At 45.7% G+C, this 24,767-nt stretch overlaps 1 protein-coding gene across 3 annotated transcripts in view; it reads left to right on the top strand.

The window, feature by feature from the left end:
- ATXN7L1 (ataxin 7 like 1) overlaps positions 1 to 24,767 on the top strand; it is a 255,518-nt gene that overhangs the window by 117,458 nt on the left and 113,293 nt on the right. Inside the window, exon 4 of one of the 3 annotated variants that reach the window (XM_065939246.1) lies at positions 3,116 to 4,693. The exons of the other annotated variants lie outside the window; for them this stretch is intronic. Within the exon in view, the coding sequence (XP_065795318.1) occupies positions 3,116 to 3,198 (83 nt within the window). The 3' untranslated portion in view covers positions 3,199 to 4,693. Of the gene's footprint in view, positions 1 to 3,115; positions 4,694 to 24,767 lie in introns of those variants that run through there. 3 annotated transcript variants of the gene reach the window in all.

Genomic DNA, 24,767 nt, shown 5'->3' with positions numbered 1-24,767 from the left:
GTCAGGGAAGGGAGGACTGCAAAATCCTTGAGGAAGGAGTGCCTTCTAATTCCTCTTTGTTGCCTCAGAGTATCTGGCAAATAGTAGGCACTCAATCAGTGTCTTATGAATGAATGAATGATTGAAATATTTAATCCTTTAAATCATTGATATTCAGCCTTTAGCCATCAGAATTGTTCACTCGGGGGGTGAGAGGGGGTTGTTAAAATAGAGGTGCCTGGGCTCCACCCCCAGAGCTTTTTGACTCAGTGGATCTGGGGTGGGGCCCAAGATCTTGTATTTCCACCAAGCCTGCAGGTGATGCTAATGCTGTTCCCCAAGGGGCTATACTTTGAGAACCACTGCTTTGAGGGCCATTCTACTTTTCTGGTGGTGCTAGTAGTAAAGAACCCACCTGCCTTTAAAGAGACATAAGAGACATGGGTTTGATCCCTGGTTTGGGAAGATCCCATGGAGGAGGGCACAGCAACCCAATCCAGTATTCTTGCCTGGAGAATCCCATGGACAGAGGAGCCTGGCAGGCTACAGTCCATGGGGTCGCAAAGAGTCGGACACAACAGAAGTGACTTAGCATGCATGCACCACTTTTCCAATTCTTCCAAAAGATTGATATTTATAACTGTTTGACCTTGTCCTGTAGAACTGAGATATAAAATTGATAGGATTTGATCAGATAGAAGAGCTGCCTGAATTTTTTTAAAATCAAAAACTACTTTCTGTCCCTTGTACAATTATGAGAGAAGCAAGAATTGAATTGCTTCCTCCTTCATGGCTGTAACAGAACACAGCCAGCCAGGGTGGGGGTAGAGAGGCGCACCTTGCAACATTTAAGCCACATTGCATCTCCATCCCGTTCTGGAATCCACACTTAGTGTCAGATGCGCTTAACTGTAAAGTTGAAATGAGATGTGACCTTTTGCAGAAGCTGCAGTTGAGCAGAAAGGGTACAGGAGAGGTGCATATGATACATAAGGGAACACGTTATTTTGCAGTCTTTTCCTGCTGCCTGTCAGCCTGAGTGAAGTCATTAAGTCCCACTGGGTTCAGAAACAAGAAGGAGTTTCATGGCCTGAGGAAGGCTGCTCTCTGCCAAGAGTCATTCTTCTAGTTCCAGATGTCACTTTGGATGGCAGGCCAGGAGCTAAAATTCCAAACCCAGGCTTGAGGGGGCTCCTCCCTTGCATCCCCCTTTTGTGGGGAAAGAGCTTTCGAGACCGTGAGGACACACCAGTAAAGGCCAGGGATGGGCCAGTAGAGGTACCAGAGGGATACCAGACCGCCTGAATTCAAAAAACGTCAAGATGGAACCTGAGAGGGCAGTTGAAGGAAGGGAGAGGACCAAGGCCTCCCTTGAGCTTGAGGTAGTGAGAGCCTTTAGTGGCCTAGTGCTACATAACAAATGACCCCAACATTTAGCATCTTAAAACGACCAGTATGTATGGTCAAGATGTGGAAGTGGCTTAATTGGGTGCTTCTGGCTCGGAGTCTCTCATGAGGTTGCCGCCAAGCTGTCGTTCAGAACTGCCGTCCTCTGAAGGCTCGGCGGTGTGGGCAGGCCCACCTCCCAGGTGGCTCCATCACCCGGCTGTTGGCCGGAGGCCTTGGTCCCCCGCCCACAGTACCTTAGGCCTCCCCTCGGGCTGCTGACAGTGCAGAGGCTCCCTGTCCTCAGAACCAGCAACCTGAGGACAAGGAAGGCGAGTCAAAATGCCATTGATGAGCTCATCTCAGAAGTGACTCACTGTCAGTCACTCCTGTTTGATTCCATCCTTTAGGAACCAGTCACGACGCCCAGCCCACGTGTGAGGGGAGGGTAGTGAGGCTCCACCTCCTGAAGGAGCGCCACCACAGAGAGAAAGCCCCACTCATCCTCCTCTTGCTGGGCTCAGGAGAACACCAGGGTGATTGCTAAAGGGCCTTTGCTGAAAGGAGGTGGGAGCTTTTCAGAGGACCCCAGAGCTGGCTCTGGGGGTTTTGTCTGGCTGAGTTGAGGACAGGTGGTGGGGGAGGGGAAGAGGCGTCCGAAACTCTCTGTGCGCTTTGACCCCACTGTCCTGTAGGCGCCATGCAGGCCCCTTCTTTCTCGCTTAGAAAGGAATGAAGCCACCTCTGAGTCCCACAGCTCAGGCTTGGTTCCAGAGAAGAGGCAGGAGGGGCTGGCTGCTTAGAACCAACTCTGTACTGATGAGGGAACGATACAAGGCACTGTGTCTCCTTCTAGATCGTCTCCCAGCCGGGTCCCCGGAAGGGGAAGAACAGGGGTCTCAGGCTGCAGTGGTGTTTTGGAATAAAGAGCAACTTCTGAGCTGTACCTCTCAGGAATGATATTTGGGGGGCAGAGGGTGTTATGTAGCAGGAGGGGGGGAACCTTGTTCCTTTTTATTGAAGTGATCCCACTCAGGATAATGGCTGAGTACCACCAGGCATGACAGCAGACAGCCCTTTGTGGCTATGGCTCCTGGGTACCACACAGATAACCTCCCACGGGGGTGAGGACAGATGCTTATGTGGCCACCCCAGCTCCGTAAGTGGATTCCGCTTAGCTGTCTGCTCTTGAGGATGCCGAACCATTGGTGGTCATATTGTACTATGTCTCTTCTTATCTTCCCCATCATCCCCAGGGAATAAGCTAATCAAACTTGCTGATGATTTTACACTGAGAAGGAGATAGCTAATAACTTGGATGACAAGTATTAGAATACAATGTGATGTGGATAAATTGGGTCCATGTATTAAGGGCTATAAAATGAGATTCCATCAAGGCATGAATAATGGTGCCTGTAGAAAGAATTAATCAAATACCCCATTAAAAGGTATAGGAATTCTGGTCAGATAGCCCCTGTTTAATTACACTCCTGCCCCCCGCCCCTACTTTATTCCCCCGAAGCTGCTTTCTACTAGGAGATATATGGAAAAGAGTTGAAAGGAAAGAATAGAAAAATGGGGACATGCATTTTGATAGAACGAGATCACAAAGACAGATTTAAAGTAACCAGTGTTTAATTTAGGGGGAAAAAAAGGCAATTGGCATGAATAATCATTTACAAATGTAATTTCCAAAGGAGCCCTGTTGATACCATTCAGCAAATGCCAACAAAGCATTTACTTTCTAAAGGGAGAAAGCAAGACAAGAGAAATGAAGGCATCTTCAGGAATGGACCAGAGGACATCCAAGCCATAGAGAAGAAGCAGGTGTGAAATGAATGATACAGAAGATAGACTCAACTTCTGAAAGATCTCAGAGAACTGGCATTGTCTGGAGAAGGCTTCCTGGAAGAGGAGACTCCTGCCGAGCCCCAAAGTGTGGACAAGCTTCCATGTACTGCAAATTCGTGAGCACATTCTGGTGACAGGGTTTAGGGAGAAAATGGGCTGGAGCAGAACAGGGGGCACCCATGGGATTCCTCTCTCCATGTCCACCACCACCACCACCCTGGTCCAAGCTATCATCACCTCTCGCCTGGACAACTGCAAAAGCCCGCCAGCTGTTTTTCCCTGCTTCCACTCTTGTTCCTCTGCAATTCATTCTGCACACAGAAATGAGAACCAGAAAAGTTAATCATATCATTTTCCTACCTTCTGTCTCCCCATTGCTCTGAAGCTAGAAGTAAAAATCATTATCATGGCTACAAAGTCTTGTGTGGTCTGAACTACATCCTGTGCCGGGCTCCCTTTCAGTCTCTCTGTGCCAGTCCAACTGGCCTTCAAAATCTCAGCACGCTGGGTATTCCTGCCAGGGGGCCCTTGCCCATGCTTTTCCTTCTCTGTGTATGATTTTCTTTCATCCCCTCTTCCTGAAACTGACTCATCCTTCAGAATGCATTTTAATGATTACCTCCTCTTAGAACTTCCTGATTGTTGTAACTTGGTCCACTCTCCCTCATACCTTAAAAACAAATGTTTGTGGTGTGAGCTTACAATTCATGTCTCCCCTGCTAGGCCATAATGGGCTTCCCAATCCACCTGCCAATGCAGGAGACGCAGGTACGATCCCTGGATCGAGATCCCATGGAGAAGGAAATGGCAATCCACTCCAGTACTCTTGCCTGGGAAATCCCATGGACAGGGTAGCTTGGCAGGTTGCAGTCCATGGAGTTGTAAAAGAGTCGGACACGACTTAGCAACTAAATAATAACAGCTGGGCCACAAGCTTTGTGAGAGTAGGAACCCAGACTTTGCATTCCCCAGAGCCTATCACAGTTTTAATAACTAGGCATTGAATAGGTATCGTGACGTGTCATTAGGAATAATGAGACCAGTTTAGAAATTCTACTTGACCAGTCAGTATGTAACAGAGTACCATTGTGAATTACTGGCAAGAAAAACCTGAATTCATGTCCAGACTCTGCCACCTGCTGGCTATGCTGTTATGAATAAATCCCAGATCCTTGCAGAGCCTGTTTCTTCCTCTAAAGTGGAGGTACTAACAGGTACCTCACATGGTTGTAGCAAGAAATTAATAAAATAATACAAAAACATTTTCAACTGTAAAACCAGGCATAAAGATGCCCTATCATTTTGCTCATGCCTGGTATCTTGGGTCATTAGACATCTGTAAGATGGATGGATGGATGGATGGGTGAACAGATTATCAGTTATAGAACCAGCACAAGAGCCAAGAAGAGAACCTGGCATAAGGACAGCATGCTGGAAGCCAGAAGAGGAGAGAGAATTTTTCAAAAAGTAGGAGGAGTCTTTTGATAGCCCAGAATATCACATACCGTAGAGCAGGCAAGAAGGTGGGGGGGGGGGGGTGCGGGAAATCATTTACTTTGAGTAGAAGGAAGTCAGTGATGACCTGAGGGTGTGTCTTCCTCACCTCTTTCTTATTGTTGGTGCTTTCAGTGACATGCCTTATTTATAAATCACTCTACTGATTTTTAATCTTTTGGGGGGAAATCAAATTGATTCGCATATACAGCAGAGCTGGCCAGATTACTCCAGCTGCTGCCAGCAGGTGCTGACAAGTGAAGAAGTGAACGTCAGAGGATAAGAAAATACACTAAACACTTACTTTAATAAGGCCTAGAAAACATTAGTATTTAATAAATTGCCATGGATAACCTGGTTTCCGTTTCAAGGGTTGTTTCACTTTTCACTCCCTGCCTTCCAGTCAGAATAGGGCTGTATGTGTAGGCAGGGACCAGTGGTGTGAGCTCTGACGGCAATTGCTGTCATTTGAGCTCTGACGGCAATTGCTGTGCATTTTTCTGTCCCTGTGATCACACTTCACTTTCTACCACAACCATCCATGCAGAGTAAGTCACTCTAAAACACACACACACACACACACACACACTCTAAAACACACACACACACACACACACTCTAAAACACACACACACACACACTCTAAAACACACACACACACACACACACACACACACACTAGCTGAGTTCCTGTCCTTTTGATTGGCTGCTTCTGCATCGTGGTAGGCCTTGGGCTCACCTTCCAGCCAGGCCCTGATCCAGCCAGTCTGTTTGTCCAGAAATAAAGGATAAGATTGCCAGTGCTTCAGACAGAAGAGAGTGATGGCTCACAGCCCAGCTGTTTCATCTAGGGCCCACTGTCTCCTAGCTTAGATCTCAAGTGTAGAAGATGGCTTTAATCATGCTTCCTCGGAGAGGTGGTGTGAAGATTAAATGCCATAATGCATGTAACATGCTTAGGTTGAGTCCAGCCCAGCCTTAGAAGTGAGTTAATAGAAACCCAGAAGTCATGATAGATTTAACCCCTTTTCCAAGATCTCCTCTATCTTTGAGCATCACTGTTGAGCCCCAGGGCCTAGCTGCCCTTGAGGAATTTCCCATGGTGGGTATTTCATCCAGTGAATAGCTCTTAGAGGCTGGAACTGGAAATCCTGAGGAGTGCATGAAGGGATTTTGGGGTGGGGGCTGGGGTGGGAATGGGGCAGGGCCAAGAAAAGGGTTCAGGAAAGAACTCTGGAGTTCCTAGTGATACAGAGATGAGGCCTGGAAGAGAAGCAGAAGGCAGCCAGGAAGGCAAGCAGTTAGACTGGAAACATCTGAGTAACACTGTCACAGAGCCCAAGCAGGAAGGCTGCCTAAGGAGTTTCAAACATTCTAGAAAGGTAAACTAGACAATAACTAAGCAAAAAAAGTTTTTGAATCATATTTGCCTTTTCAATGAATTCAGATTAATTTGGTTTGGGGAATTTTAAAGACACACATTGTAATCATTGGAAATACCCTGGAGCGTTGTAAAGACCAGGGTTGGAAATCACTTTACCCTCTATATGCTAAGAGTAGAAATCAGTCTTGCAAGCAGATTTTTAAAACTCCTGAGCCCGGGAAAGAAATCAACCTGGCTGTCAAATCTACACTAAGTCCTGCTCCTGATTATCTCCTCCCACCATCCTCCCCTCCCCCCCACCCCCCACCCTCTGGCTCCTTCTCTGCACTGTTGGCAGGGAGGATACACATTCCTGATTTCTTTCACAAATACAGTTCCTAAAAGAACCAAAGGAAGCATGGGGAATATAGAACCAGAATGGGATCAGTTAAGTCCTCTGCCTAATTTCTTTTGTCAACCACCGCCCCCCGCCGCCCCACCACCTGATGTCATTCAGGCCCCTTTTGTGGCTTTACGACCAACACTGTGTAGTGAAGTTTCAAAGGCCAATTGGGTTTGAAGAGTACCTTGACTTTTTTTGTTGTTATTGTTATCTCTTGTCTTTAAAAAAAAAAAAATTGTTGAAGTATAGTCAATTTACAATGTTGTGTTAGTTTCAGGCATACAGTAAAGTGATTCAGTTATACACACATAAATATAAATATATTCTTTTTCTTTTTGCATTCTCTTCTGTTATAGGTTATTATAAGACATTGAGTTTAATTCCCTTTGCTGTACTGTGGGTCCTTTTTGGTTATCTATTTTATCTATAGTAGTGTGTGTATTTTAAGAGTGCCTTGACTTTTAAATTTTTTATTATATCCATCAGTTTGGGAGTTTTTTTTTTCCTGTGCAAATCAAAACAGTCCCCATACATATTTAATTTTAAGCGTTAAAAATCCTCCCATCTCCGTGTATGACCCCATTCATTTCTTTTCTCCATTGTGTGGGTGCCATAGCCCTGGAGCATATAATTTAGGGTCCTGGAATTATTGGGGGTGTCTGGAGGTCACCGTTAAGTGGATACACTTCTTTATTAAGTCAATATTTGATAAAGCCTTTTGAAAATGCTAATAAGTATGTTCGTGGGACTGCCTGCTAAGATGATAGAAAAGAAAAAAATTTAAAGCTTGCTTTTATTGCTCCAAACCGTAAGTAAATGGCCAGATCTATCTTCCTTTCATCTATCATTTATATTTATTACATTTGGTGAGTCTGGTTAGTGGTTTAGATTCCTTAGGTTTTTACTACATCCAGATTCCTATTATGTAGTCGTCTCTGATAAAACCTAATGGGATACAACCCTGGACCCTGGAGCATAACGTGATGCCAGACCCCACTGCAAATGTGTTTCCTACTAAAGCAAACTGTAGTGGAAAATATTAAAGAGAAACATTCCCCGGTCACTTCCAGTTGCAAAAAAAACTTCATAAATCACTAGTTCCACAGAGAGCTCCCCCCAGATCATGTTTTTTTTCTCCCTGCCTCATTACCTCTATTTGAGAGCTCCCTTTCCCCACACACTCCTGAGAAAGCGATTATGGTGGTTTGTGCCCTCCTTAAAAACATGGCTTGTGTACCAGTTGTTTTTTTTAATGGGAAGTTATTTGCATTAAGAAATCATGCACTTGGATGTGTTGGCATGCACCAAGGGCAAAACCCAGACAGTAGGAAACTGCAGATTAGATGGCCTGAGTTTTAAACAGATAAATGATAAGGGAAATAGATGGAAGGAAGTGGTCACTTAAAAATAGCATAAAAGATGTCTAAAAAATGGGTAAAACTAAGTGACAGTGTCTAAGGATACACAGTAGGGTGATAAAACCATAAATAAACACATAGAAACAAACACGTAAGTCAAGAGTGTGGCTGCTTTGGAAGGAGGGAGGAACTGTGATTAGGATAGGGATAGGATAGATGTGTGGAGGGACACTGGGGGCTGGCGAGGTTCTTTTCCTCCGCCTGGTGTCCAGAGGGTGTTTGCCCATTTGTTTTGTGCAGGACTGAGTGTTTGCACGTTATTTTACAGAACAGAGTTTTCATTTAATGAGTCTGCTTGGGGTTCACATTACCCATAGTCTTTAAGGAATTTGACTTTGGCTTATAATAAAATATGTCTTACTTTCTCACAAAGAGGAATACCGCAATTTCAGCTGGAAAGGCACCAGTGGAGTTGTCTGGCAGTTCTGTCAGAATCGAAAAGGAAAAGAAGATCTATCAGTAGAGATTTTATGGGTTCTGGCTCCTGAAGACCTCCTGGTCTTTCTTTTTCCCCTCCTTTTATTTCTACAGTTAATGACCTAGTTCTTTGCTTTTCATCGTGGGTTGTGCTATGCTTAGTCGCTCAGTCGTGTCCTACCCTTTGCGACCTCATGGACTGTAGCCCACCAGCCTCCTCTGTCCATGGGGATTCTCCAGGCAAGTATACTGGAGTTGGTTGCCATCCCCTCCTCCAGGGGATCTTCCCAACCCAGGAATCAAACCCAGGTCTCCTACATTGCAGGTGGATGCTTTACCGTCTTAAGCTGTCATGGGTTACATACCCACAAACCTTCCTCACCTAAAACAAAACCTAGAGCCCTGGTGACCGCCACGCTGCTCCTGCCCTCACTCTTCGCTGATCTGGGGTCATCTTTAAAGACCACAGTGGGGAATTCCCTGGTGGTCCAGAGTGGTAAGGACTCTACACTTTCACTGCTCAGGGTCTGGGTTTAATCCTTGGTCGGGGAACTAAGATCCCACAAGCCTCACCATCGTAGCCAATAAATAAAGAACACGGGGTCTGCTTACTTTACTCACCCCGGCTGTTAGTCCCCCACGTTCTCCCCCTCTGTGGTCCCTGCAGATGCCAATCTGAAGTGGTCACCCTACTGTAATTTTATGGTGACCTCTGACAGACCTGTTCCTCCAGTTGGGATGTCATTCCTGAACCTCAAGGCTTTCACCAAGGCATTTGCCATCTTAGTCTGAACAAGTTAGATGAGAGTTCATTTCAATAGAGGGTGAAGTCATAAAGAACAGGACTCTGGAATCCTGAGGTAGGTGCCTCGTAAGGGAAGACCTGAAAGAGAGTTGGGAGTTTACCTTTTCTTTTTTTCTCTTCTCAGCAGATCTGGCCTCAACGTGTTGATATTCTTTAGCTTCAATCTAGAATCTCACTAAAACACAACATTTACACCTGTCTCTGGGGCAGCTTCGTGAAGCTAGTTGTCCAGCGCCGTCAGTGCGGAAGCCTGAGTCCAGCCTCTTGGGAATCAGGAGGGTGGGTCAGCTCCTTGAGGGCAGGGGCCTCGTCCGGGTTTGCTCCCCATTCAATTCTCAGCCTCCAGCACAGGGCTTGGCACAGAGTAGATGCTCAGTAAAAACCTGATGAGCTGGGCTTCCCAGGTGGCTCAGTGGTAAAGTATCCACCTGCCAGTGCAGGAGATGTGAGTTCGATATTTGATTCCACATGCCGTGAGGTGTGAGGTGGAGCCCAGTCCATGCGCTGCAACTGCTGAGCCTGTTCTCTACAGCCCAGGAGTCACAACTGCTGAAGCCTGGCGCACCTAGAGCTGTGCTCCTCAACAAGGAAAGCCACTGCAATGAGAAGCCAGTGCACTGCAAGTAAAGAGTAGCCCCTGCTCACCGCAACTAGAGAAAGTCACGAAGCAACAAATACCCAATACAGCTGAAAATAAATAAATAAATATTTTAAAAATTAAAAAGCAAAACACACTTGATGAACAAATGAACAAACAAGGGACCAGGCCAACCAAACAGCTTGCAGCAGCAGAGGGAGCACAGGTGGGCAATGAGAAAGTCACTCTGATCACTGCAGGCTTCTGGGGACATCACTTTCCTGGTCACCTCCACCTCTGAGCATCTCCTCATCTGTGGCCTAGGGTTGACCCCCTCCACTCTGTGCCTCCCTGTCTTCAACAAGAAAATCGGCCAGTATCTCGTTTCTGAGAAGTGACAGCTCTTAGCACATTTCTCCCACTGGCTCAGCACTTTGAGGTCACAGAAGTATTTTCCCACACATTGTCTAAATTCATGTTGTCTAAAATCCTGCAAAGTAGGTAACTCCCACTTTATAGAGGAGGAAACTGAGGCTGAGAGAGTTAAAATGACATTTGAGGGGCAGGGCTATGCCTAGAGCCTGGAGCTTTGGCTCCTCACACCCAGTGTCCTTTCTGCTGCACTGCCCTTAGCACTGGTGCACATCCACATGACGGGGGATCTGGAGTCAGCCCTTGCCCTCAGGGAGCTTAAAGCCTAATTCCAGCCCAGAAATATCTACCTTAAATAATAAACATGGTTCAGTCAAAATATGCAGCACTGCTTTCACTTCACACAGATGCTGTGAAAGGTTATTTCACTGTTAGGTCTTAGAAAGGTTCTCTCTGTGTAAACTTACTGACTATAGGCTGGGGTGGCGCAGCAGTCTTCACTGTCTGCTCTGGGAAGGAGGGGGAGAGCATAACTAATAGAAACCCAAAGGAAATCCCAAAGACCTTATTTAATCATTGGTGTCATTCTCACATTTCAGTGGATCTCGTTAGAAATAACCACATCGTAGACAGAAGAAGGAAAACAAGGATCTAAATAATCCATAATCTAGAGGACTGTTCCATGACACAAGTATTGTAGCAGAGTTAACACTGCTGCCTTGTACAGACAAATGTCTGTGCTCTGGGGCTTTCTTCCCTCTAACTTCTCTTACATCTCTTCTGATACTGTCTGTGACTGCATGAGGGAGGCAGGGCTGGTACTGAGGCTTAGAAGCATTGACTTCTAAGCCAGTGACTTGCCCAAGGCTCCTCCATTAGTGATATGGGAGGAATTTGAACCCACGCTCTTCACAGCCCCCACCTCTTTTCCTACTTCCTTCCCTGCAGTGACCCCTCTTGGGCTCCTTTGTCAGCCATCCTTAAGAAGGACCCAGCAGGAATTCCCTGCTGGCCTAGTGTTAGGACTCCAGGCTTTCATTGCCATGGCCCAGGTTCAGTCCCTGGTCTTGCAGCGGCAGCTTGATGACTCATGGGCTCATGGCACTGGCTCTTGCCAACACTAACTCAGGTTGCAGTGGTTAAGCGTTCACTGACCACTTTGCAGTGTTATAATCATTTAATCTATGCCTAGGAGGAAGAGATACTTTATTTAGAAGCTTAACAGTGGAAACCTCTGAGACTCCAGTTCACTATGATTACTTTGGGATGATCTCAGGATCTGCCCACTATGCTTCTGATCCACTTAGACTGGAAAGATAACTAAGAAGGGCTTTGTCCAAGATGCACGCAGCCAAGGTGCTGAGGATGGTTGTGGCTAGGTTCAAGAAGGGAAGGCAGACAGATGCCAGAAGGCAGGATAAGGAGAAAAACATTTTAGGACCTTCAGAAAAATAACCAGGTCTTTTAATGCTCCTCTTAGGGCAAAACAAGAGTAAAATTGATCTGTTATCCTGGGTTGGGGATAGCACTGAGGTTCACAGCAGTCTGTCGGCTTTGACTGCAGATTAGGGCAACCTGGGCAGCTTTCACATATCCTGTTGGCAGGTTAAAACTGGCATCAGTTTTTTAAAACTCCACTTTGGTTTCAGTGTGCAACCAAGCTTGAGAACCAGTGATCAGATGGGTGGTAGTGGCTTTTCAGGTGTTGACCTGGCTGGTTGTTGTTCAGTCACTCAGTCGTGTCCGACTCTTTGCAACCCCAACTGCACCACGCCAGGCTTCCCTATCCTTTCCATCTCCCAGAGCTTGCTCAAACCATGTCCTCTGAGTCGGTGGTGCCATCCAACCATCTCGTCCCCTTCTCCTCCTGCCTTCAATCTTTCCCAGCATCAGGGTCTTTTCTAGTGAGTCAGCTCTTCACAACAGGTGGCCAAAGTATTACAGCTTCAGCTTCAGCGTCAGTCCTTCCAATGAATGTTCAGGACTGATTTCCTTTAGGATTGACTGGTTTGATCTCCTTGCAGTCCAAGGGACTCTCAAGAGTCTTTTCCAACACCACAGTTCAAAAGCATTAATTCTTAGGCCCTCAGCCTTTTTTATGGTCCAACTCTCATATCTATACACAACTATAGGAAAAACCAAAGCTTTGACTATACAGATCTGGCTAGATTAAACTACATTTCCCAGAATTCCCTATCCTGTGGGTTGCTCATTGGCTGGGCCATGGAGAGATAATGGAGATCTGGAGTAGGAAGGCACAGAGCAGCCATTTTGTACCACTTGCACTGTTGCCAGTCGGCTGCTCACCTCGCTGGTGGGCAGAGGCCAGACCTGCAGTTGCTCCACCTTCCCTGGATCCTCATTCAGCCTCTCCAACTCCTGGGCCAAGTCTGTGTGTTTAGTTTCTTGAAGGGTTCAGGCTTCTGTGGGAACATGCATAACATGGAAGTCAAAGGTATAAAGAATGGACAGAAGTTTCAGTTCATCCTCATAGGGTTCCATTTAAAGCTTATGAGCTCCAAATTGTTCTTGGTCTCTGCCACTTTCTGTCCTCTTTTCTTCCTATCGCCTGCCTTGTGGGCTTCACACTCCATCATCAGATGCAAAAGCAACAGCCTTATAGAGGCCTTTTTAAATAGCAGTTGCTGTGGCAAAAGGTCAAATACTTGGAATAGACCCATAGATATACAGGTACATATACCTGTATGTTCAGATCCATTCTTGTAGGTTCGCTTCTTGGATCAAATGCTGACTAATACAGGTGGCTTTCAGAATTGAGGATTAAGGGATTGTCTATATCCACAGAGAGAGATCCTATTTAAGGAGATGCCCGTGGCTCTGACTGAAGAGGAAGGCAGGTTTGACAGCACCCTGTCTCCACTGCCAACCCCTGGGTGACATCTCAAGGGTGATTTGGAAACCTTCAGTAGATTGGTATCCAGGCCTGGTGGTATGTGGGAAACCCCTAGGGAGATCTTAAACGTGCAAATTCTCGGGCTTCACTTCACATTTAGGAATCAGAATCTTGAAGGATTAGGGCTGAACGTGAGAATTTTTTGTTGTTGTTAGAGTATAGTTGCTCTTGGGGGCTTCCCAGGTGGTGCTAGTGGTAAAGAATCCACCTGCCAATGCAGGAGGCACAAGAGATGCGGGTTCGATCCCTGGGTCAGGAATATCCCCTAAAGGAGGAAATGGCAACCCACTCCATATTCTTGCCTGGAAAATCCCATGGACAGAGGAACCTGGTGAGCTGTAGTCCATGGGACCACAAAGAGTCAGACTGAGCACTTGTCAGCAGCAGCATAGTTGTTTTAAATGTGTCAGATTTAAAAAGCTTCCTTTACCCAAGCTTTTCTGGGGTGCTGGTAGCTTCTGTTTCTTGATCTGAGTGCTGGTTACATGAGGGTGTTTTGTACATCCAAAGTATGGATCACAGGTGACACGTCTGTGATTTGTAGTGTCTCTTGTATGCATGTTATACCTCGATCAAATAAAGTAAGTCCCACCTTCCCCTCCCTCATAATTCCATATTCCAGTGACTGGCCAAAATTCAGAACCACTGGACTAGCTGATTCCTTATATCCTTCATAGCAGTATTCAGAGAAGAAAAACATTAAAAAAAAAAAATCCAGCAGTTGGGGAATAGTCAAGATGCATCTATAACCCTAATGATACAGTTCCCTGCAGTTATTGCAGCCCTGAAGAGGAGTATGAAACAATGGGGCAACGGGCCAGCTGGCAGTGATAGGAGTAAGTGGCAGGGGGCATGAGAGAGGGCAGTCAGGAACATCACCTTGGAGCCAGACCATAGAAAGCTTTGGACACCAACTGAGAAAAAAGGGAAAACCACTTTCAGAGTGAGTGCTTTATTTTAAGGAGCAGTGAGGGGCCTCTTACGGATTTTGAGGATGCTGATTGATAAAGGTGGCATTTTTGAAAGTACAATTGTAAATATAAAATTATATCATCCATCATATTTAACTGCTCACAAAGACATTGTTCAAAATGCAAACTGGTGGATGACAGAGCGGGCCCTGCAGCTGGGAATTGGGACTTTATCTTCCTTTGGTGTGAAGACAGACTTTTCCATCTCAGCTTCTTTCTGAAGTATCTATAATCTGTTCTGGCCTGCAATTAAATAGAAAAAATTTTTTAAAAAGATAAAGTCCTAGGTCTCCCATTTGAAGGCCTAGGAGGTTCCTATGGGGCATGGCTGTTATAGGTACAGTAAGATTTTGTAATCATAGTGCAGGGAGAAACCTCACCGGTTGATTCATTTTTTAGGCAATATGTCCAACAGTGGTTCTCAACAGGGAGTTTGGACTTGGGCGAGGGGGATTCAGAGGTGACAACAGAGAACTGGGTTGAATTACAATTATCTCTGGGGCTTTTTGAAATAAAGAAGTGGAGGTCCTACCTACACCCCCATGAATGGGTCTGCCCCTCCTTCAGCCTGAGTTCACCAGCCTGTATCTTCTCTAATATCCAGGGATGGAGTTTAGACAACCTCTTTTTGTCACCCTTTTCTGAGTGTGACAACTTTGTATACCTTTGATTCTCACCTGCCCCCACCCAGGAAAAGATAGCCTCAAAGTCTCGAACTGAGTTTTCAAAATAAGGGCAGAATTAGACCTTAAAAGCAAGTACCGGTTGAGAAAATCAAACCCCCCCCCCCCAAAAAAAGAAAATAAAACCATAGACACATCACCAGACTCCTTTTGAAAGACACATTTTCTTTCTCATTTTCATTTACAGTATTTTCATTTTATCTTTTCTTCCTCTAAATTCTATGTCCTTCATAGCAGAATTCAGAGAAGTAACCATACCCTAAACTCTATTTGGAGGACTATCTGGAGAACTCTTTGATTCCACAGGGAATCCCCTCCGAAACCCAATATATTCTTAAACACCCCTCTACCAACTCCCTGGCATGTGCAAAGGGCGTGCACAGACCTACCTTCACATTGGTTTCTGCTAAAATAGTTAGCAAGGCAGATCTAATAAGGAGAACAGTAACATGGGGCATTCCCAGGTGAGAGGCTGTTTCCTGGGTGTCCACGTTGTTTCCTTCCTTCCTCTCCTGCAGCGTATTTGAGAATCCCTGTCCAGTGTCCACGAGTTGCCTCTCCCGCTCCCATCCCCATCCCCACCTCAGGGCCTTTCCCCAGACTTGGTGAGAACTCTTCTCCGCCCTTTTTTCTTTCCAGTATTTTTCAGGAAAGGGAAGCTCACTTTAATTGACCTGCCCCGCATTCCCCTTGGTCTCCCAGGATGGGCCCAGCTCTGGGGAGGCAGCTTTGCCCACACCTGGCTCCACGTTATCTTGCTTTTACTCATGTGTGGCAGCTCCCAGAGTGCTTCACTTGGCCAGTCAAAGCTGGCAGAGGCACACGATGCAAAAGCTGCAAGCCCCAGACTGGAGGAGGAAGCCTCTGAAGGCAGGAGGGTGAGCCTCAGTTCTCCAGCCCAGTCATCACCAGGCTCGGGTAGCCTGTAGGATATGTCACTGGGTCATTGTCTGGCCAGAGGATTCCTGAGACATCAGGATTATGTCTCCATGGATCTCAGAAGCATTGCATCTGTCTGTCTGTTTATGTGGTCCAACCAGCACCATCTAATCAGAACAGAACCAGATTGCTGAAGCTGGAAGGCTTCCAAGGTAACAGATCAGGCCTCCACATCCTCTTGTCACACCGTGACTCACTGAGGCCATGCAGGTGATTCGCCCAGAATCCCTCAGGTAGGAAGAGCACTGGGCCACTCTCACAGGTATTCCAAGTCCAAGTCCGGCATTCCTCAACTGCCCCGTGCCACTTCTCACAAATGGAAGCTAAGTCTGTTGTGACTGTGTCTTCTCATAATTATTTTATGATCACAACTGTGGGTGGCCAAGACATTAACAGGTCCAACAGAGAGTCACAAGACCCTCAGACCTAGAAAAGTCATGGACCCACCCAGGCTAGGCTTTGGGGTTGGGAGGTATTGATGTGTTTTATATATATGCGTGTGTGCTGTGCTAAGTCGCTTCAGCCGTGTCAGATTCTGCAACCCAGTGGACTGTAGCCTGCCAGGCTCCTCTCTGTCCATGGACTGTCCAGGCAAGAATACTGGAGTGGGTTGCCATGACCTCCTCCAGGGGATCTTATGAACCCAGGGACCAAACCTACATCTCTTACGTCTCCTGCATTGGCAGGCAAGTTCTTTACCACTAGTGTCACCTGAGAAGCCCTTGTTTTATGTTTGCCTTTGTTTCTTCTTTCTTAGTCCTCAGTTACTTTTTATTTTGGTCTCTAAGGGGCTTTTGCATATGAAGAATTTTTCTGAGAACTGTGACTGTAGGTACAAGATGTAATGTCTCTTAACCTGGATTTTGATAAGCTGTACTGCATTATGTTACAATGGAAAAAGTCATATCTTAAGTTATATATTGTATGTATGGAATTTGTGTACCGTGATTTTATATTTGTAACACATATATGTTTTGACATACTGATAGAAGTATCGGGGGAGGAAATGTGGATTTAATTACAGAGGGACTTTCATTTTTAGATATAATTGTTATAACATTGTATTGCTTTAGGTATCTAATATAATGATTAGATATATGTATGTATATTTTTTTAATTCATCCAGTCAGTAGTGCACGTACCTACTGAAAAGCTCAGACAGCACCAAAAGGCCCCCCACTGAGGTTACCGCTCACCCTCCTGGAGGTCACAGCTGTTAAATCCTCCCAAAGAGGGGCAAGCGTAGATGTGCTTATCTCTTTTTCTTCTTTAATGAATGACTGTATATTATATGCATCGTTCTGCTCCTTACCTTTTCAACATAATGGGTTCATTCATTACTTTAATAAATATATATTGAGCTCCTGCTATGTGCCAAGCAGTGGCTGGAATCTAGGGAAACCAAGTAGATTCACAGCCTCTAAGAACTTGTTAGGGGATAGAAACAGTAAACAAATAAGCATATGATGGCAGGAGAAGAAAAGTCAGTGTGGAGAAGGGAAGGGGGTGCTCTTGTACACGAGCTAGTCAGGGAAGGTCTGTCTGAAGAGGCTTGAGGCCAGGCCCAGTGTGAAGTCAGAGCATTGCAGACACTTGGCAGAAGGACTGTGGGCAAAGTGGGCAGAGGGGGAAGACCCTGAAGCTGGAACAGCTGAGCTGGTGATGCTCCTAGACAACAAAGGGCTGGGTGCCTGAGCTGCTGGGGGTGAAGCATCCTGAGAAGGGAACCAGACCACACATGGAGGCTCAGTCAGCTAAACTCGTGTAAGTACTTGGGTTTGATTCTGAGATGGAAGTTCTTGGACAGCTTTTAGATGGGAAGAGACAGGCTTACTGTGGGTGCTGGGTAGGGAACACCCAGTAGAAAGGGGAAGGGTAGGATCAGATACCATCAGAAGGTGCCTGGGGAAATTCAGGTGAGAAATCATGGTGGCCTGGGTCAGACTGGTGGTGGTGACACTGAGGAAAAGTACATTCTGGAAGTCTTTGGAAGCGTGCTTCCCAGGTGTTTCAGTGGTAAGGAATCCGCTTGCCAGTGCAGGAGACACAGGAGACTCAGGTTCGATCTCTGGATCAGGGAGATTCCCCTGGAGAAGGGAACGGCAACCCATTCCAGTATTCTTGCTGAAAAATGCCGGGACTAGAGTCCATGAGGTCAAAAAGAGTTGAACATTATAGCCATGCACACACATGGGTGGCTCGTCTGTGAGGTGTCAGAGAGCTTCAGGAGGCTATGGTGGCCCCTGGATTTGGGCCTGGACAGTGGGTGAATGGCGGTATTGGATGGAGATGAGGAAAAGCAGGGAGTTGGAGGAAGCAATCTAGCACCTGGCTATGGATGCATTTGTTACATTAGATGTGCCAGTTCAATGGGCAGGAGTTGGCAGATGGCTGGATATAGGATTGTGGACTTCAGACAGAGGTCAGGGTCAGAGAGACGAGTCTGAGGCTTATTAGCATATAGGTGGTCCTTAGAGCCCTGGGGACAGATGAAATTAGAGCAGCTGCCCAACATTTTTCATTCCATGGTTCCTCTGCAATAAACAGAGAGATGGACCTGGACCCCTGTCCTGACGGGGCCCCAGCCATTGCCCCAAAGGCTGAGGGGATCAATGTCCTGTCACAGCTGTCAGTCCTTTGCAGTCGAATGCATAGTGTGGTCACACAGTGTGAAGGAAAAGAAAGAACTCTGGGCTGGGGTCAGGACCTGGGCTCTGGGGCTCAGGCACTGTCAGCTGCGTGATGACCAGCCTAAGGCCCTCCTGGGTCCTGGGCTCATCACCTGGAGGGACTGAACCAGGTGATCTCGGGATCCATCCAACTGTAACATGGTTTTCCTGTAAGTCTACCAGTATGAAGAGTAAAAAGAATTCCCATACACCACTCACATTTTAAAAAAAATACACAATATAAGGACATTTGTACAGTGAAAGGGAAACCATGCAATCAGTTGTGGAATGCTGCTGTTTGGGGCAAGGAAGGTGATTTCAAACTTAAGAGAAAAGTTGCAAAAATAATTCAAACACTCCTCATATGTGTGTGTGTGTATCCATTTTTACATTTTTAATTTATTATACATGTTTGAACAGTTTGAGAGTAAGTTGCAAATATCATGTCCTTTTTCCCTTAAATATTTCAATGTGTATTTCCTAGAAACAAAGATATTCTCTTAGGTAACGGTAGTAAGTTATCAAAATCAGGAAACTAATACCCTTGATATGGACGTGATTCAAATTTTGCCGGTTACACTGTATAGCAAAAAAAAAAAAAAGTTGGAAATCCAGGATGACCTGTGCCTTTAGTTAGCATGCCTAACTCAGGAACCATACTTCAGTCTGCCATCCACAGCCTTGACCCTTGTGAAGACTCAAAGTCATGTGTTTTGTAAAATGTCTTTTGATTTGGTTTGCTTGATGCTTCCTCAAGGTTAGATTCAGGTTTTGCATTTGGGAGTGGCAAGCTCTTTACAGGGGTGAAATCTGAGTCCTTAAAGGGAGTGAGATCTGAGTTGGGCCAAGGATGAACAGAAATCAGAATAGCCCTTTGAGTAGGTACCTGATCTCTCAGAAGCCTGAATGGGATATGAAAGAGAATATTCACCTGGTGTAGACACGGTGTGTGTGAAATACATTCTGAGCTGACATTTTGGCAAGAGAGTCTCCCCAGTAGACTTATTCTCCCCTGTTATTATGAGTGTCTGATAAATCGTTGCTTCTATATAAGGACTGCATGAGCAGTGACCCGAGGGCCAGTGATGGTTCTCATGTTTTACAAATGGGAGACTGAGGCCCAGGGAGCACGTGCATTTAGGGGCCTCCACACTCATGCCCTTTCTACTCAGCTGTGCTATTTCTAAAGAGTGTTTTCTCCAACAACCTTTGCTTGGCTTTGCTCAAAACAAGGATTCAATAAAGACTCTAGCTCCATTTTCCACTCATGTCAATGACTGATACTTGATTAGCGTTCAGGATTGCTGTCATCGGCATAATTTGCACAGATGCAGAGACCAATTTTGTTGTTACTGAGGCGGAAAGATCGATTTCCTCAGAAGTTATCAGGGTTAGAGGGAACCAATAATCACCGGGGTGTCTCGCTGGCTGATTCTGAAAGGAAGCTTTGTTGCCTCTGGCATTGTGAGCTTTTATGGTGATGAGCCAGGAGGCTGGGAGTTGGAAGGCCCAAGTGCGTGTGTACGTGCACCGCCTGGCTCCTGCACCACGGCCGTGTGACACAGCGCAGCGGTCATCCTCCAAAGTAAAGAAACCTCAGCCACCATCGCTGCCTTCTCAGTGCTGCCCTGAGGGGCACGTGGGTCCTTGTAGAGATCACCTTGTAGGCATGGCCGGTGCCATGGTGATCACCGCCTCCTTACCCAGCTGAGGATTCCTGAAGAGAAGACTTCCTTGCAGTCTGACCTGCTGAGCAAGGCTGCCCCGCCCACGCTCGGTGCAGCGTCTGGCGTGCTGGGTTCAAGTCCAGCTCTGCAGCAGACTGCCTGACCACTTCCAGGATCAGTGCGCTGAGTTCCTGGCCCCAGATCCTGGCACAGATATGCAGTCGTCATTGGTTTTTCCTCTTCTCCATCCTGTGCTTGCTGTCCATTTTCTTCTCCACACATTGTGTTCCTGCTCCTTCTTACATTGTGCTCCTGCTCCTCCTTTCCCTTCTCGGACTCCCTCAGTCAAACAAGAGTTACTGTTCTGTGCCAGAATATAAATCACATGGACTTCCTTGGTGGCTCGGGGTAGATAATCCACCTGCAATGTAGGAGATGCAGGTTCAGTCCCTAGGTCAGGAAGATCCCCTGAAGGAGGGCATGGCAACCCACTCCAGTGGTCCTGTCTGGGTACAAAGAGTCGGACATGACTAAAGCAACTGAGCACGCACGCATAAACATACAGTGGTTGGAAAGTTGAGTCCCTTCATCTCTGACTAGGAAAGTAAAAAACCCCAACAAATCCTGGTTTGCAAAGCAGTGAGCTTGGCCTTAGGAGACTGGCACTTCATCATTTTAGCTGGAGGATCAGGGCTGGATGCTGGACTGGGTGTGGGTGTGTCAAGATGGGGAGGGGCGAACAGTGGACACTGGAAGGCATCCACTAGGGGTAGCTGTGGGTTCACCAGCCAGTGACCTGTTTCGTTGGAGGGACCAGATTGTATGTATGTATATGGGATGTGGGGTATCTATTTTGATTCAAAATGAAGATAACTTTCCTGGAAGTAAGAGTATGGAAAAAATAAACAGTCTGAACATTTGCATGAATGGTTATGAATATGACCTAGGTTACAAATATAAGTATTTAGGATAGCAACAGAATGAACCCTCAGCAAGTGATAGTCATTTTTTGTGGTGTTTAAGGGCATGGATTCTGGAGCAAAAATCCTAGGTTTACATCCCAGCTCCAGCATTTCTAGTTATACAGCCTTGGGGAAGTTACTTCACCTCTCTGTGTCTCGGTTTCTTTGTCTATAAAATGGGCATAATCATAGTACCTACATGGTAGGATTGTGTCAATTAAATGAGTTTATTTATATGAGACACTTAGAAAAGTGCGTGGCAGATATTATCTACTATGTGAGAGTTATTATCTGTTGTACTGATGAGAAAGTCAGTGGGAAAATTGGATTTTGCTTGTATCCAGGCATATTTTGAGAACACCAAAGAAGAGGTTGGTAATCCTGGACTTAGAACACAAGCTGTATCTCCAGGCCAGGTTTGTATACCAGACACGGGCACACGTGGGACAGTGCATGCTTCCTCTTCTAAAGCCTTGGATCTCCAGGACAGACATTTGGATCTCTTTGCTGCCATACATGCTGACGTGTTCTTTGAATAAGGATCTTGACATTCACTGTGTTAGTTTCTTAGGGCAGCTGTAACAAAGTACCACAAAAGAAATTGATGGTCTCACAGTTCTGGAAGCCAGATGACTGAGATAAGGTGTCAGCAGGCTTGGTTCCTTCCATGGGCTGATTCTGTTCCAAGGCTCTTCCCAGCTCTTGGTGGTTTGTGAACAGCCATTGACCTTTCTCTGCATGTGGATGCATCACCCTGATCTTTCCTTCATCTTCCCATTGTGTTCTTCCTCTGTGTGTCTGTCTCTGTTCAAATTTCCCTCCTGCAGGACACCGTTGTGTTAGATTAGGTCCCACCCTAATGACGCTGTCTTAATTTGATCATCTGCAAAGAGCTTTCCAAATAAGGTTACATTCATAAGTACTGGGGCTTCCCTGATAGCTCAGTTGGTAAAGAATCCGCCTGTAGTGTAGGAGACCCTGGTTTGATTCCTGGGTCAGGAGGATCCCCTGGAGAAGGGATAGGCTACCCATTCCAGTATTCTTGGGCTTCTCTTGTGGCTCAACTAGTAAAGAATCCGCCTACAATGAGGGAGACCTGGGTTCGATCCCTGGCTTGGTAAGATCCCCTGGAGAAGAGAAAGGCTATCCACTCCAGTATTCTGGCTTAGAGAATTTCATGGACCATATAGTCCATGGGGTCGCAAAGAGTGGGACACGACTGAGTGACTTTCACTTCACTTCACTTCATGTCACTTCATAAGTACTGGGGGTTGAGACTTCAGCATCATTTAAGGGGATACAATTCAACCCCTTACATTCACAATCCATTAAGCCCTCATGTCTGAATTGCGGAAACTACTTTCCAGCTGGCTGATCCATTACCCCACTCTTCTCATCCCCTCTCACTTTCCACAAAGGGAGGGAAAACTCCATTTTCATCACAAGGCATCTATTGCGTTCCTAATACTGTGATCTGAAAACAGCGTCGAGCTCAAATGGATCAGAATCAAACACCATCGGCACCATGTTGAAAGCCCAGCCTGTACTATGTTGCAGGCTGAGGTGTGACCTGGTTCTGGGTAAAGACTTCATTTTGTGTGAGGGACTCTACATTGGCCCAGGGCTCCCTGGCTGAAGTTCAGTGTGGGAATGATTAGAGGGGCCGTCAGGGATCTTTTGAGTTTTCTCTGGGCTCTATTCCGGTACCCAGAGGCCCTCACAGTGCAATAGTATTAGCTTTGGGAAGTGCGTATCATCTCTGACCTGCTGCTGCCCAGCTGTGTGAACTTGGACCTGCCTCTCTGGAGATTAGTGTTCTCCTTAGTCTACTGGGGAAGTTGGATTCACAATAAAGCTCACTTTATCTTATTTAATCCTCACAGCAAACTGCTAAAACAGGTGTTGGTATCCTCATTTCACAGATAAGAAACCTCTTAATTAAGAAATTAAAGGACCCACATTTTTATAATAAATGACCCTGGCTCTTTTTTTTTCTTTTCTATCATGTTTTATCACAGGATTGAATATAGTTCCCTGTGCTATATGAAAGGTCCTTGTTAATTCATTCTATATATCTTAGTTTGCATCTGCTAATCCCAAATTCCCAATTCCTCCCTCCCCCACCCTCCCTTCTGCTTGGCAACCAGAAGCTTGTTCTCTGTGTCTACAAGTCTGTTTCTCTGTCACGGATAAGTTTCATTTATGTCATATTTTAAATTCCATATAAGTGATATTATATGGTGTTTATCTTTCTCTTTTTGACTTACTTTGCTTAGTATAGTGATCTCTAGTCCATCCATGTTGCTGCAAATAGCATTGTTTCATTCTTTTTTATGATTGAGTGAGTATTCAGTTCAGTTCAGTTCAGTTGCTCAGTCGTGTCTGACTCTTTGTGACCCCATGAACTGCAGTATGCCAGGCCTCCCTGTCCATCACCAACTCCTTGAGTCCACCTAAACCCATGTCCATCGAGTTGGTGATGCCATCCAACCATCTCATCCTCTGTCATCCCCTTCTCCTCCTGCCTTCAATCTTTCCCAGCATCAGGGTCTTTTCAAATGAGTCAGTTCTTCGCATCAGGTGGCCAAAGTATTGGAGTTTCAGCTTCAACATCAGTCCTTCCAATGAACACCCAGGACTGATCTCCTCTAGGATGGACTGGTTGGATCTCCTTGCAGTCCAAGGGACTCTCAAGAGTCTTCTCCAACACCACAGTTCAAAAGCATCAATTCTCCGTTGTATATATGTATCACACCTTCTTTATCCATTCATCTGTTGACGGACATTATGGTTGCTTCCATGTCTTAGCTATTGTAAATATTGCTGCTGTGAATACAGGAGTACGTGATCCTTTTCGAAATATAGTTTTGTCCAGATATATGCCCAAGAATGGGATGACAGGATCATATGGCAATTGTGTTTTTAACTTTTTGAGGAACCTCCATACTGTTTTCCATAGTGGCTGCACCAATTTGCATTCCCACCAATAGTGTGGGAGTGTTCCCTTTACTCCATACCCTCTCCACCATTTGTTATTTGTAGACTTTTTAATGATGGCCATTCTGATTGTGAGGTGGTACCTCATTATAGATTTGATTTGCATTTCTCTAATAATTAGCGATGCTGAGCATCTTTTCATGTGCCTCTAAGGCATCTATATGTCTTCTATGGAGAAATGTCTGGTTTTTCTGCCCATTCTTTGATTGGGTTTTTTGTTTTTCTGTTATTGAATTGTATGAGCTGTTTGTATATTTTGGAAATTAAGCACTTGTTGGAGTGACTTTGCCTCTTTAACTAATTCATAAATCCGAGTGGTTTTCCATCTCGGCTGCAGAGTATAATCACTTGACTGGACTTTGGGTTTGAGGTTTGATGTCTCTGGGAGTCAGGACTGAGGAACCCTGTTTTGCAAGAGCTCTTCTTCAGGTAATTCTGATATAGTTCCAGCATTGAGAGCACTGCTATAAACGTCCTGTGATCCTCCCCAGTCTAAAAGCTAGAGTAATGCATATTGCCGCTGTGCTTATTGCTAAGCTTCTTGGGCCTTCACTGACTGTTTTTCTCCCGTCTGACTTCCCCAGTCAATGCCCCTTTCTTGTGGTGTCTCACTTTGTGATCAATTGTCTTTGTGGCCCTCATGGGCTAGACTGGTCATCATGGAGCTGGATGCCTTCTACAAGATGGCTTACAGGTTCTGGCTTTCTGATCCTGACAGAGCCATCACCCTTCATTCACAGATTGTCTACACCATAGTTTTCAAATTGTCATTGAAACCCAGTAGTGGATCGTGAAATCAGTAGAGCGATGCATTTAAAGTTAAAATAGGGACAAAAAGAGAATATAGGGTAGGTTACATAGTAAAGAAAAGCAATGTCCTATGAAATTTCTGTTTTGGAT

This window comes from Muntiacus reevesi, chromosome 6 (genome assembly GCF_963930625.1).
Source record: "Muntiacus reevesi chromosome 6, mMunRee1.1, whole genome shotgun sequence".
Classification (NCBI taxonomy): Eukaryota; Metazoa; Chordata; class Mammalia; order Artiodactyla; family Cervidae; genus Muntiacus; species Muntiacus reevesi.
The sequence above is the reverse complement of the archived record's forward strand: the minus strand, read 5'-3'. Positions and strand labels throughout refer to the sequence as shown.